The following is a 13542-nucleotide window of genomic DNA, read 5'->3' on the forward strand; positions in this document are numbered from 1 at the left end:
AACTGTTTATTTTAAATGTTCAAATATTATCATATAAATAGGTCTTGGGCTGCTTATAAATCACAAATATGGTGCTAGGACTCTATAGAATGCCATAAAATATGGCTGTATGGTAACTGTAAAGGGGCTGCACGGTGGTGTAGTGGGTAGCACTCTCGCCTCACAGCAAGAGGGTCCTGGGTTCGATTCCCGGGTCGGCCCTGGGTTCCTTCTGTGTGGCGTTTGCATGTTCTCCCTGTGTAAGCGTGGGTTCTCTCCGGGTTCTCCGGCTTCCTCCCACAGTCCAAAAGACATGCAGGATGGGGATAGGTTAATTGATGACTTTAAATTGCCCGTAGGTGTGAATGTGAGTGTGAATGGTTGTCTGTCTCTACATGTTAGCCCTGTGATAGACTGGCGACCTGTCCAGGGTGTACCCTGCCTTCGCCCAATGACAGCTGGGATCGGCTCCAGCCCCCCCGCGACCCTAAAAATACAGGATAAGCGGTAGACAATGGATGGATGGATGGATGGATGGATGGTAACTGTAAAGCACCCTAAAGGATACTAGGTAGGGTACTACTCCCCAAGGGAGGGCACCTTAAAGAACATTAGGTAGGGTACTACTCCACAAGGGAGGTCACCTTAAAGAATACTAGGTAGGGTACTACTCCACTAGGCAGGTCACCTTAAAGAATACTAGGTAGGGTACTACTCCCCAAGGGGGGATACCTTAAAGAACACTAGGTAGGGTACTACTCCACAAGGAAAGGCACCTTAAAGAACACTAGGTAGGGTACTACTCCACAAGGGAGGTCACCTTAAAGAACACTAGGTAGGGTACTACTCCACAAGGGAGGGCACCTTAAAGAACACTAGGTAGGGTACTACTCCACTAGGGCAGGTCACCTTAAAGAATACTAGGTAGGGTACTACTCCCCAAGGGAGGGCACATTAAAGAACACTAGGTAGGGTACTACTCCACAAGGGAGGGCACCATAAAGAACACTAGGTAGGGTACTACTCCACAAGGGAGGTCACCTTAAAGAATACTAGGTAGGGTACTACTCCACTAGGCATGTCACCTTAAAGAATACTAGGTAGGGTACTACTCCCCAAGGGAGGGCACCTTAAAGAACACTAGGTAGGGTACTACTCCACAAGGGAGGTCACCTTAAAGAGCATTAGGATGGGTACCTACCTGTCCAAAGTATCTGAACGTCTGCCTGGCTGTTTGTCAGGAACAATGTTGGGGACTGCAGTGCTGTGGCCTGTTTGTCTGTCGATGATCGAGAGACAGACAGGACGAGAGGACGAGGGGGAAGAGCAGGAGAGGACAAGAGGTGACACAACTCTGTGGTTTTACTCATTTTATCGTATGTACACTTTACACATCTTTATTAGCATCATGGCTCGTCAACTTCCATCCATCCATCGTAGCCTGTATTCAGGGTTATGGGGGGGCTGGAGCCGATCCCAGGGGTTCACCCTGGACAGGTCCAGTCCATCACAGGGAGACATATAGAGACAGATAGGTAACAAGTCCATCACAGGGAGACATGTAGAGACAGACAGGTTGCCAGTCCATCACAGGGAGACATGTAGAGACAGACAGGTAACCAGTCCATCACAGGGAGACATGTAGAGACAGACAGGTAACCAGTCCATCACAGGGAGACATGTAGAGACAGACAGGTAACCACATGTAGAGACAGACAGGTAACCAGTCCATCACAGGGAGACATGTAGAGACAGACAGGTAACCAGTCCATCACAGGGAGACATGTAGAGACAGACAGGTAACCAGTCTATCACAGGCCTGACATGTAGAGACAGACAGGTAACCAGTCCATCACAGGGAGACATGTAGAGACAGACAGGTAACCACATGTAGAGACAGACAGGTAACCAGTCCATCACAGGGAGACATGTAGAGACAGACAGGTAACCAGTCTATCACAGGCCTGACATGTAGAGACAGACAGGTAACCAGTCCATCACAGGGAGACATGTAGAGACAGACAGGTAACCAGTCTATCACAGGCCTGACATGTAGAGACAGACAGGTAACCAGTCTATCACAGGGAGACATGTAGAGAGAGACAGACAGACAGACAGACAGACAGACGGATCGGGACCAGCGGTCCTGGAAGCCATGGTGTTTGGATCATTCACAGGTTTAAAGGAGCAGTGTGAACGATGTGAAAACAACAGATCCAGCTGATCCGCTGTTGTAACATCTCTCTAGTCAATGTTGTTATTATTATTGTTATTATTATTGTTATTATTTTGAAAGTGGAAGATTCTGTCATCTCCCTCTCCTGGAGTTTATTTCCCTCCATCATCTCATCAGAACTGTTTATGTTGCTCCATCTGTCCATTAATCTCCATTCTATTCCTATCGCTGTTTACAGCCCTCTGTTTCCACTCATGGAGGACGTCTGTTCGTCTGTCTGTCTGTCTGTCCGTATGTCTGTCCGTATGTCTGTCCCTCAGTCAGTCTGTCTGTCCCTCTGTCTGTCCCTCTGTCTGTCTGTCTGTCTGTCTGTCTGTCTGTCTGTCTGTCTGTCTGTCTCTCTGTCCTACATCCACAGATTTCCCATAAAGCTTCTCTAATCTGTCCATATCATTATAACCAATCAGAGCCAGTATTTCCTCTCTCTCCCAGCTGCATACCGCTGTTTACACTCTGGTGTGTGTGTGTGTGTGTGTGTGTGTGTGTTTGTTTATATGTGTGTGTGTGTGTGTGTGTGTGTGTGTGTGTGTGTGTGTGTGTGTGTGTGTGTGTGTGTATGTGTGTGTGTGTGTGTGTGTTTGTGTGTGTGTGTGTGTGTGTGTTTGTGTGTGTGTGTGTGTATGTGTGTGTGTGTTTGTGTGTTTGCGCGCACAACTTTACAACAGAATGAATGAAATAGGATGATGGCCCTGAAGCCATTAAGAGTGAGCTCCCAGTGAGATAACTGGGAGGACTGGGAGTCAACAGGGAGGAGGAGGAAGGAAGGAGGAGGAGGAGGAAGGAAGGAGGAGGAGGAAGGAGGGAGGAGGATGGAGGAAGGGGGATGGAGGAGGAAGGAGGGAGGAGTGAGGAAGGAGGAGGAGGAAGGAGGAAGAGGGAGGAGGGGGGGAGTGAGGAAGGAGGAAGAGAGAGGAGGAAGAGAGAGGAGGAGGAGGAAGGAAGGAGGAGGAGGAAGGAGGGGGAAGGAGGGAGGAAGAGGAAGGAGGAGGGTGAAGGAGGGAGGATGGAGGAGGAGGAGGAAGGAGGAGGAAGGAGGTGGGTGGAGACAGGAGGAAGAAGGAGGGAGGAGGAATGGGGAAGAGGAGGAGGAGGGAGGAGGAAGGAGGAGGGAGGAGGAGGAGGCGCTCTTCAGGTTTCACTTGTGTTTACATCTGTGTGTGTTCAGGCCGTTCTGGGTCTATGCCCATATAAGGGCATGCGAGTCACTTGTGTAACATGGACATTTAGAGTGGAAGTCCACTTCCTCCCCCTGACCCCAGCTGGTGGGGGGCGGAGCCTCTAGGGGGTCGGAGCCTCCAGAGGGGCTTTAACACAGCTCTGTTTATTCTCTCCCTCCTTCTCTCCATCTATCCCTCTGCTCGCTCAGCCCTGCAGCAGGAGGAGGTGCAGCTGGTGGGCCTGAGGTGCTGGGACGAGGTGCCAGGGGAGGAGGTGCCAGAGGAGGAGGTGCCAGAGGAGGAGGTGCCAGAGGAGGAGGCGTGGAGCAGAGAAGCAGCAGCAGCAGCTGTAGTGCCAGTCGGCAGTGGCAGGAGGCCAACCAGGAGCAGGAGAATCTGCACCTGCACAAGGAGGAGAAGAAGAAGAAGGAGGAGGAGGGCAACCAGCACTCTCCCGCTGCCGCTCCCCGAGGCCTCCTCAAGCACTGCGTGGACACCAGGGAGTGTGGCGAGGAGGAGCTGCGACAGAGGCAGGCGCAGCAGCTCGACTTCCGCTCGCTTCTCGGACGGCGAGCATCCAACGCCAACACCCACCAGGAAGAGGAGCCGAGGGAGGCCGCCGCTGCCGAGCACCGCCACCACAGGATGGATTTTAAGGCCAACCTCAAGGGCGTCAAAGCCAAGATAGAGGAGGACCGCAAGGTGAACTCCCCGCAGCAGGTGGACTTCCGCGGTGTGTTGGGAAAGAAGGCCGGCAACGCCAACAAACCCGTAGAGACACCCGGGAAGAACGCCGCTGACTTCCGCTCCGTCCTTGGCAGCAAGAAGAAGCCGGCAAGCCCCGAGAAGAACGGGGAGAACGTGAAGGCGGCGGTGAACAACTGCGTGGATGGAGGGATTAAGGAGAAGAAGAGTGCTGGAGGAGGAGGAGGAGGAGGAGGAGGAGGAGGGGTGAAGCTGCCGGACTTCGTGGAGAAGCTGAGCGATGTGACGGTGCTGGACGGCCAGCGGCTCCGGCTGCAGTGCCGCCTCGCCGCCGCCGACCCTGCAGACACCGCCGTCACCTGGACGCTGGACGGGAAGATCATCAAGTCATCCAAGTTCATCGTCCTCACCAACGAAGGTCAGAGGTCACACACACACACACACACACAGTTTGTGTGTAAACCTTTTGATGTGGTTTAAATAAAGTTGTGTGAGTGAATAAAGCAGAGTTGAGTGAAGATGGAGGCACATGAGGAGGCACATGAGGAGGCACATGAGGAGGCGCAGGAGGAGGCACATGAGGAGGCGCAGGAGGAGGCGCAGCGGCGAAGCAACTGTTGACGGAGCTCAGAGGGTTCAGACACTATTAATAGACCGAAACAACAGGATGTGATGCGTGACAGCGCCGTCAGACTATTGTTGGTATTTAGTAGTGAACAGATCACTTTACATAGGACACACACACACACACACACACACACCTACTGCACTTGTGAGGACCGGCACTGATTCATGGGTTCATCACTACAATGATCCGTTAATCAATGAATCTACTAATTGATGTGTCAGTCGCCTGATGTCACAGTGATGTCACAGTGATGTCACAGTGATGTCATCAGACTACAGTGTGTCTTCGAAACTGGGGGTGAGGAGTTTGTTTATCAGACAGGGAGGCTCTAATGAAAGACCCTATCCAGGTGCACCATGGGAAATGTAGCTTATATCAATAATGTAAAAGGGAATGAAAAGAGAAGAAGAACTAGCAGCACCAGACTCCATGTCATTTTTTATAGAGATGAGGAGTGAGTTCATGTTATTAACCGGGACAGACAAAGGTCCCTGAAGGCATCGTCTTCATTCTCTTCATGTTCTGTTGAGCCCGCTGACGCAGAGAATCTTGGTTCTGGTCCTGGGACCCGGACCAGAACCAAGTTAAACCAGCGCTCTACATCCACGTGTTGCTTTCCAGCTCAGTGGATGAATGATTCTTATAGAAGACATTTAACTCACTCTCCTCCTCCAGCAGGGTCATGTGATGGTGAGGGAGTGTGTGTGTGTGTGTGTCTGTGTGTGTGTGTGTGTGTGTGTGTGTGTGTGTGTGTGTGTGTGTGTGTGTGTGTGTGTGTGTGTGTGTGTGTGTGTGTGCGTGTTTGTGTGTGTGTATGTGTGTTACCTGTATTGTGGGATTGTGGGGGACTCTTTCTGTTCCAAGAAGACATGAATATGTGTGTGTGTGTGTGTCAGACAGCAGTAATCCCCCTCCTGTTATTTCAGTCTGCAGGACAGCCCCTGATCCAGCACTGTGTGTATGTGTTTTTTTACCCTACATAGTGAGGACTCATGTCACATGTTAAAGGTCAGAGGTCACTGAGACAGACAGCTGGAGTTGTAATATATAATGAAACACTGACAGCGAATCTTTTACTGCAGAATCAATACTTTGACTATTAATATCACAGTGTGGCATTCACTCATCCTAATATAATAATCTAATATTCTAATATTCTAATATGATATGTGCTGTGTTGTATTCCACTAGTATATATTAATATGTGCTGTGTTGTATTCCTCAAGTATATATATATATATATATATATATATATATATATATATATATATATATATATATATATATATATATATATATGATATGTGTTGTGTTGTATTCCACTAGTATATATAGGGGGGTTTAGCTCAGGAGGTAGAGCGGGTTGGCTGGCAACCGATCCCCGGCTCCTCCTAGCTGAGTGCCTGGTGTCCCTGAGCAAGACACCTCACCCCAATTGCTCCTGATGAGCTGGCAGTCGCCCTGCGTGGTTGACTCCACCGTTGGTGTGTTAATGTGTGAGTGAATGGGTGAATGTCAGTCATTCTTGTAAAGCGCTTTGGCTAAAAGCACTATATAAATGAGGACCATTTACCATTTATATGTGCTGTGTTGTATTCCACTAGTATATATTAATATGTGCTGTGTTGTATTCCACTAGTTTATATTAATATGTGCTGTGTTGTATTCCACTAGTATATATTAATATGTGCTGTGTTGTATTCCACTAGTATATATTAATATGTGCTGTGTTGTATTCCACTAGTATATATTAATATGTGCTGTGTTGTATTCCACTAGTATATATAATATGATATGTGCTGTGTTGTATTCCACTAGTATATATTAATATGTGCTGTGTTGTATTCCACTAGTATATATTTACATGTGCTGTGTTGTATTCCTCTAGTATATATTTATATGTGCTGTGTTGTATTCCTCTAGTATATATATGATATGTGCTGTGTTGTATTCCTCTAGTATATATATGATATGTGCTGTGTTGTAGTATATATATTAATATGAATATGTGCTGCAGTTGCAGGAGGCCTGTGCTCCCTGACGATAGACAAAGCGCTGCCAGAAGATGAAGGGCAGTATAAATGCCGGGCTGAGAACTCAGCAGGCAGATCTGAGAGCTGCTGTATGGTTCTAGTGGACGGTAAGAACCTTCATATAACAGTATGTAACTATGTTATTAACTATGTTAGTATGTAACTATGTTATTAACTAGGTTAGTATGTAACTGTCATTGACTATGTTAGTATGTAACTATGTTATTAACTAGGTTAGTATGTAACTACGTTCTAGTGGACGGTAAGAACCTTCATATAACAGTAAGTAACTATGTTATTAACTAGGTTAGTATGTAACTACGTTGTAGTGGACTGTGAGAACCTTCATATAACAGTAAGTAACTATGTTATTAACTAGGTAAGTATGTAACTCTGTTATTAACTAGGTTAGTATGTAACTACGTTGTAGTGGACTGTAAGAACCTTCATATAACAGTATGTAACTATGTTATTAACTATGTTAGTATGTAACTATGTTATTAACTAGGTTAGTATGTAACTGTCATTGACTATGTTAGTATGTAACTATGTTATTAACTAGGTTAGTATATAACTATGTTATTAACTAGGTTAGTATGTAACTGTCATTGACTATGTTAGTATGTAACTATGTTATTAACTATGTTAGTATGTAACTATGTTATTAACTAGGTTAGTATGTAACTGTCATTGACTATGTTAGTATGTAACTATGTTATTAACTATGTTAGTATGTAACTATGTTATTAACTAGGTTAGTATGTAACTGTCATTGACTATGTTAGTATGTAACTATGTTATTAACTAGGTTAGTATGTAACTGTCATTGACTATGTTAGTATGTAACTATGTTATTAACTAGGTTAGTATGTAACTATGTTATTAACTAGGTTAGTATGTAACTGTCATTGACTATGTTAGTATGTAACTATGTTATTAACTATGTTAGTATGTAACTATGTTATTAACTAGGTTAGTATGTAACTGTCATTGACTATGTTAGTATGTAACTATGTTATTAACTAGGTTAGTATGTAACTATGTTATTAACTAGGTTAGTATGTAACTGTCATTGACTATGTTAGTATGTAACTATGTTATTAACTATGTTAGTATGTAACTATGTTATTAACTAGGTTAGTATGTAACTGTCATTGACTATGTTAGTATGTAACTATGTTATTAACTAGGTTAGTATGTAACTACGTTCTAGTGGACGGTAAGAACCTTCATATAACAGTAAGTAACTATGTTATTAACTAGGATGGTATGTAACTACGTTGTAGTGGACTGTGAGAACCTTCATATAACAGTAAGTAAATATGTTATTAACTAGGTTAGTATGTAACTACGTTGTAGTGGACTGTAAGAACCTTCATATAACAGTAAGAAACTATGTTATTAACTAGGTAAGTATGTAACTCTGTTATTAACTAGGTTAGTATGTAACTACGTTCTAGTGGACTGTAAGAACCTTCTTATAACAACAACTGCTGATGTCACATCATGTTTGAATAATGGAAACATTTTCTCAGTTTGTGTAAATATTTAAACCAAACTAAACGTTTCTGCTTTGTGTGACATGTGATAAATAAGTTCTATATTTAATATGAAACGACATCCAGCATCATAATTCATGAGGTAAACATGTTTACAACTTTATCTTTACTTTCATGTATCCTCCTTCAACGGGACCGGACTCTGCTCAGATCAGATCAGAAGCATAAGGACCAGGTCCTGTAAGAACCAGGTCCTGTACGAACCAGGTCCTGTTAGAACCAGGTCCTGTTAGAACCAGGCCCTATAAAACCAGGTCCTGTAAAACCAGGTTCTGTAAGGACCAAGTCCTGTAAGAACCAGGCCCTATAAAACCAGATCCTGTAAGAACCAGGTCCTGTAAGAACCAGGTCCTGTAAAACCAGGTCCTGTAAGGACCAAGTCCTGTAAGAACCAGGCCCTATCAAACCAGATCCTGTAAGACCCCGTTCCGGAGGTCTGGTTGGACCGTCCTGTTATTACAGTAAATGGACATAAACAGTGTTTATTTAACAATCATCTCCAAATGAGATTCCCAGAGACCAGCGTGTTGCCATGGCGACGGAGAGCCACTGAGGTTCTGGGAGTTCATAGGAACCAGGCTTCATGTGATTGGTCCCCTGGGGAGCACGAATATCAGCGTGTCACAACAAGAAGCACTGGAAGAGAATTTAACGAATCCTAAAACTCAGAATTCTGTTTCTATTTTTGTTCCTCAAATTATTTATTTTAATAAAACACACTTTCATCATGTCTCCCCACCTGTCTCTCTCTCACCCTGTCTCTCTCCCTGTCTCCCTACCTGTCTCTCTCTCTCTCCCTGTCTCTCTCTCTCTCTCCCTGTCTCTCTCCCTCTCCCTGTCTCCCTACCTGTCTCTCCCTCTCCCTGTCTCTCTTCCTCTTCCTCTCCCTGTCTCCCTACCTATCTCTCTCTCCCTGTCTCCCTACCTGTCTCTCTCTCCCTGTCTCTCTCCCTCACCCTGTCTCCCTACCTGTCTCTCTCTCTCTCTCTCCCTGTCTCCCTACCTGTCTCTCTCTCTCCCTGTCTCCCTACCCGTCTCTCTCCCTCTCCCTGTCTCCCTACCTGTCTCTCCCTCTCCCTGTCTCTATTCCTCTCCCTGTCTCCCTACCTATCTCTCCCTCCCTGTCTCCCTACCTGTCTCTCTCTCCCTGTCTCTCTCCCTCACCCTGTCTACCTACCTGTCTCTCTCTCTCTCTGTCTCTCTCTCTCTCCCTGTCTCCCTACCTGTCTCCCTCTCTCTCCCTGTCTCCCTACCCGTCTCTCTCCCTCTCCCTGTTTCCCTACCTGTCTCTCTACCTCCCTCTCCCTGTCTCTCTCCCTGTCTCCCTCCCTCTCCCTGCCTCCCTCTCCCTGTCTCCCTACCTGTCTCTCTCTTGGCCTCCAGACCCGACAGAGAACTCTCCGGCAGACAAGAAGTCCAAGAAGACGACTCCGACCTCAGAGAGTGAGTTTCCAAAATATGCAGCCGCTTCTTCTTCTTTTGTCCCAATAAGGAGCTGAGGGCCGGTTCCCACACTGCCACACACACACACACACACACACACACAGACACGCACAGACATGCACACACATTTACATTTAGGGCATTTAGCAGACGCTTTCTTACAATAAGTACATTTGTGGAAAGAAAGAAAACACAACATCATCGCTGATAAAGTTAGAGTGAAAAATAGAAACTGTGTTAAAGTAACAGCTGTTCAGCAAGGATAGCTTTAGTACTACAGTGCTGTGATGAAAGTACTACAGGTAAGAACATAGAAGTGCATGGGTGAGGGGAGGAGGGGGGGTGGGAGGGGAGGATGGGAGGAGGGGAGGGGAGGAGGGGGGGGTGGGAGAGGAGGATGGGAGGGGAGGAGGAGGGGTGGGAGGGGAGGAGGGGGAGGATGTTGTGGTTGTAACGGTCCACAGCTCTTCATGGATCCTCTCCCACTCTTCCTTTTAAGGCCGGCTTTCCTCGCTCCGCCTGATTGGCTCCTCTCTCTCTCTCTCTCCCGTCTCACTGTCCCTGTCTCACTGTATCGTCTCACTGTCCCGTCTCACTGTCCCCGTCTAACTTTCCCGTCTCACTGTCCCCGTCTCACTGTCCCGTCTCACTGTCCCCGTCTAACTTTCCCATCTCACTGTCCCCGTCTCACTGTCCCGTCTCACTGTCCCGTCTCACTGTCCTGTCTCACTGTCCTGTCTAACTTTCCCGTCTCACTGTCCCGTCTCACTGTCCCGTCTCACTGTCTGTTTATTGATAAGGAAACATCGTTTAGATGAATCTGAGAATGTACGGAGCAGAACCTCTTGTGTTGTATTTACGGTTCGTGGGATGTTTGAGTGATGTCAGCTGGTGGGAACATCCCTGTTTTTCAGATATTTGGTTCCAAACCAAAGTGAAACTGTTGAGCTGATGTTTGTTGTGTTGTGTGTTGTGATGATGAGATTATGATGATCTGAATCAGAGTGAATCAGATGTGAGAAGCTCGTTAAGAGTGAGATTTAGTGTTTTGGTTTTGAGACTCCATCCGGCTCTGCTGCCCCTCAGGAACCTGCATGTAAACAAACACACTAGGAAGAGAGGCAGACTTTCACAATAAGAGCCTCTGTGGTCGCAGTAGTCATAAACATGGATATTTAAAATGAATATGGATATATCTATTAAGTTTGAGGTTTGATTAAAAGGAAACCTTGAGAAAATCATCCATGAAATAATTTAAATCTGGTTTCATAATTACATGAGATGAAGCAACACAATAAAACGAATAAAAGTAACTAGGCTAGTATGTAACTAGGTTATTAACTAGGTTATTATGTAACTATAATATTAACTATGTTAGTATGTAACTATGTTATTGACTATGTTAGTATGTAACTGGGTTATTAACTAGGTTCCTAGTTCCTACTTCCTGAATACAGGATAAGGGGTAGACATTGGATGGAGTTTGTTACTAGGTTAATATGTTATTAACTGTGTTAGTATGTAACTATGTTAGTATATAACTAGGTTATTAACTACGTTAGTATGTAACTACGTTATTAACTACATTAGTATGTAACTACGTTATTAACTACGTTAGTATGTAACTACGTTAGTATGTAACTACGTTATTAACTACGTTAGTATGTAACTACGTTAGTATGTAACTACGTTATTAACTACGTTAGTATGTAACTACGTTAGTATGTAACTACGTTATAAACTACGTTAGTATGTAACTAGGTTATTAACTACGTTAGTATGTAACTACGTTATTAACTACGTTAGTATGTAACTACGTTAGTATGTAACTACGTTAGTATGTAACTAGGTTATTAACTACGTTAGTATGTGACTACGTTAGTATGTAACTACGTCATTAACTACGTTAGTATGTAACTACGTTATTAACTACGTTAGTATGTAACTACGTCATTAACTACGTTAGTATGTAACTACGTTATTAACTACGTTAGTATGTAACTACGTTAGTATGTAACTAGGTTATTAACTATGTTAGTATGTAACTACGTTATTAACTACATTAGTATGTAACTACGTCATTAACTACGTTAGTATGTAACTACGTTATTAACTACATTAGTATGTAACTACGTTATTAACTACATTAGTATGTAACTACGTCATTAACTACGTTAGTATGTAACTACGTTATTAACTACATTAGTATGTAACTACGTTATTAACTACGTTAGTATGTAACTACGTTATTAACTACATTAGTATGTAACTACGTCATTAACTACGTTAGTATGTAACTACGTTATTAACTACGTTAGTATGTAACTACGTTAGTATGTAACTAGGTTATTAACTATGTTAGTATGTAACTACGTTATTAACTACATTAGTATGTAACTACGTTATTAACTACATTAGTATGTAACTACGTTATTAACTACGTTAGTATGTAACTACGTTATTAACTACATTAGTATGTAACTACGTTATTAACTACGTTAGTATGTAACTACGTCCGTATCTATGTTGTTAATTACATTATGAATAGTAAAGTACAAGTATTTCAGATGGATACTGAAGTCCAGCGGTTTTCAGTAAACTGTGTTCAATATGTGTTGAACAGTTCTAGATTCTTCCATTTCTGCAGCCGTCAGAATGGATGAAAACCTTCAGGAACTATTTCCTGCGTCCTCAGGATCTATTTTTAGATTGTCCATATTTGGTCATCAGAGACGGCCTGTCCCACATTCTTCTTCCCCTGCTTTTTTTTAACCATAAAGAAGTTGAGATGCAGCGTGATGCTTCAGAAATACTGCTGACATTATAAGACGTGACATAAATGTGTTCCAGCTGCAGTTAAATCTGTGATACTCACATATGGAAGAATAAGGAAGTGAAGAATTGAAACCATAGTTTCACGAAGGCACGAACTCTGAGAATTGATGAATCATCATTTCTGCAACTCAACAATAGAATCATGGGCCTCCATTTTTCCTCATTGTTCTGCCTTTAAAACGTTGCTCTTAAATCTTTGAACACAACCCTAGAATCATTCTGTCTGTAAAGGAAACTAAAGTGGGATTATGTCAGTGATTTGGATGCACTGCTCTATAGTACAGCAGTGATGCCCCTGGTGGACACCAGGAGAATAACATGTGAGTCTGAGGAAACAGAATGAAGGATGTCGGCATTTATTTATTATAAATAACTAATAGCTAACCTAGTTACAAACTAACCTAGATCCATTCTAACCTAGTTACATACTAGTTACATACTAGTTACATACTAACCATGTTACATACTAACCATGTTACATACTAACCTAGTTACATCCTAGTTACTTACTAACCTAGTTACATTCCTACCATGTTACATACTAACCATGTTACATATTAACCTAGTTACATACTTACCACGTTAAATACTTATCATGTTACATAGTAGTTACATACTAACCTAGTTACTTACTAACCTAGTTACATACTTATCATGTTACATACTAACCTTGTTACATACTAACCTTGTTACCTACTAATCATGTTACATACCAACCTAGTTACATACTTAGCATGTTACATACTAACCTAGTTACATACTAACCATGTTACATATTAGTTGCATACTTACCTAGTTACATACTAACCTTTTTACATACTAACCATGTTATATACTAACCTGGTTACATTCTAGTTACTTACTAACCTAGTTACATACTTACCATGTTACATACTAACCATGTTACATATTAACCTAGTTACATACTTACCACGTTACATGCTTATCATGTTACATACTAGTTACA

At 43.5% G+C, this 13542-nt stretch overlaps 1 protein-coding gene across 3 annotated transcripts in view; it reads left to right on the forward strand.

Annotated features, from left to right (window-relative positions):
• The window catches only part of LOC311021871 (myosin light chain kinase, smooth muscle-like), a 49994-nt gene that overhangs the window by 24982 nt on the left and 11470 nt on the right, over positions 1-13542 (forward strand). For 2 of the 3 annotated variants that reach the window (XM_084022741.1, XM_084022742.1), the window contains exons 17-20: positions 1221-1322; positions 3582-4495; positions 6723-6845; positions 9681-9740. In XM_084022741.1, coding sequence (XP_083878867.1) covers positions 1221-1322; positions 3582-4495; positions 6723-6845; positions 9681-9740 — 1199 coding nt within the window. The remainder of the gene's footprint in view (positions 1-1220; positions 1323-3581; positions 4496-6722; positions 6846-9680; positions 9741-13542) is intronic. The other variant, XM_084022740.1, reaches the window with a different exon arrangement.

Source organism: Eutrigla gurnardus, assembly GCF_963514095.1.
Source record: "Eutrigla gurnardus genome assembly, chromosome: 12".
Classification (NCBI taxonomy): Eukaryota; Metazoa; Chordata; class Actinopteri; order Perciformes; family Triglidae; genus Eutrigla; species Eutrigla gurnardus.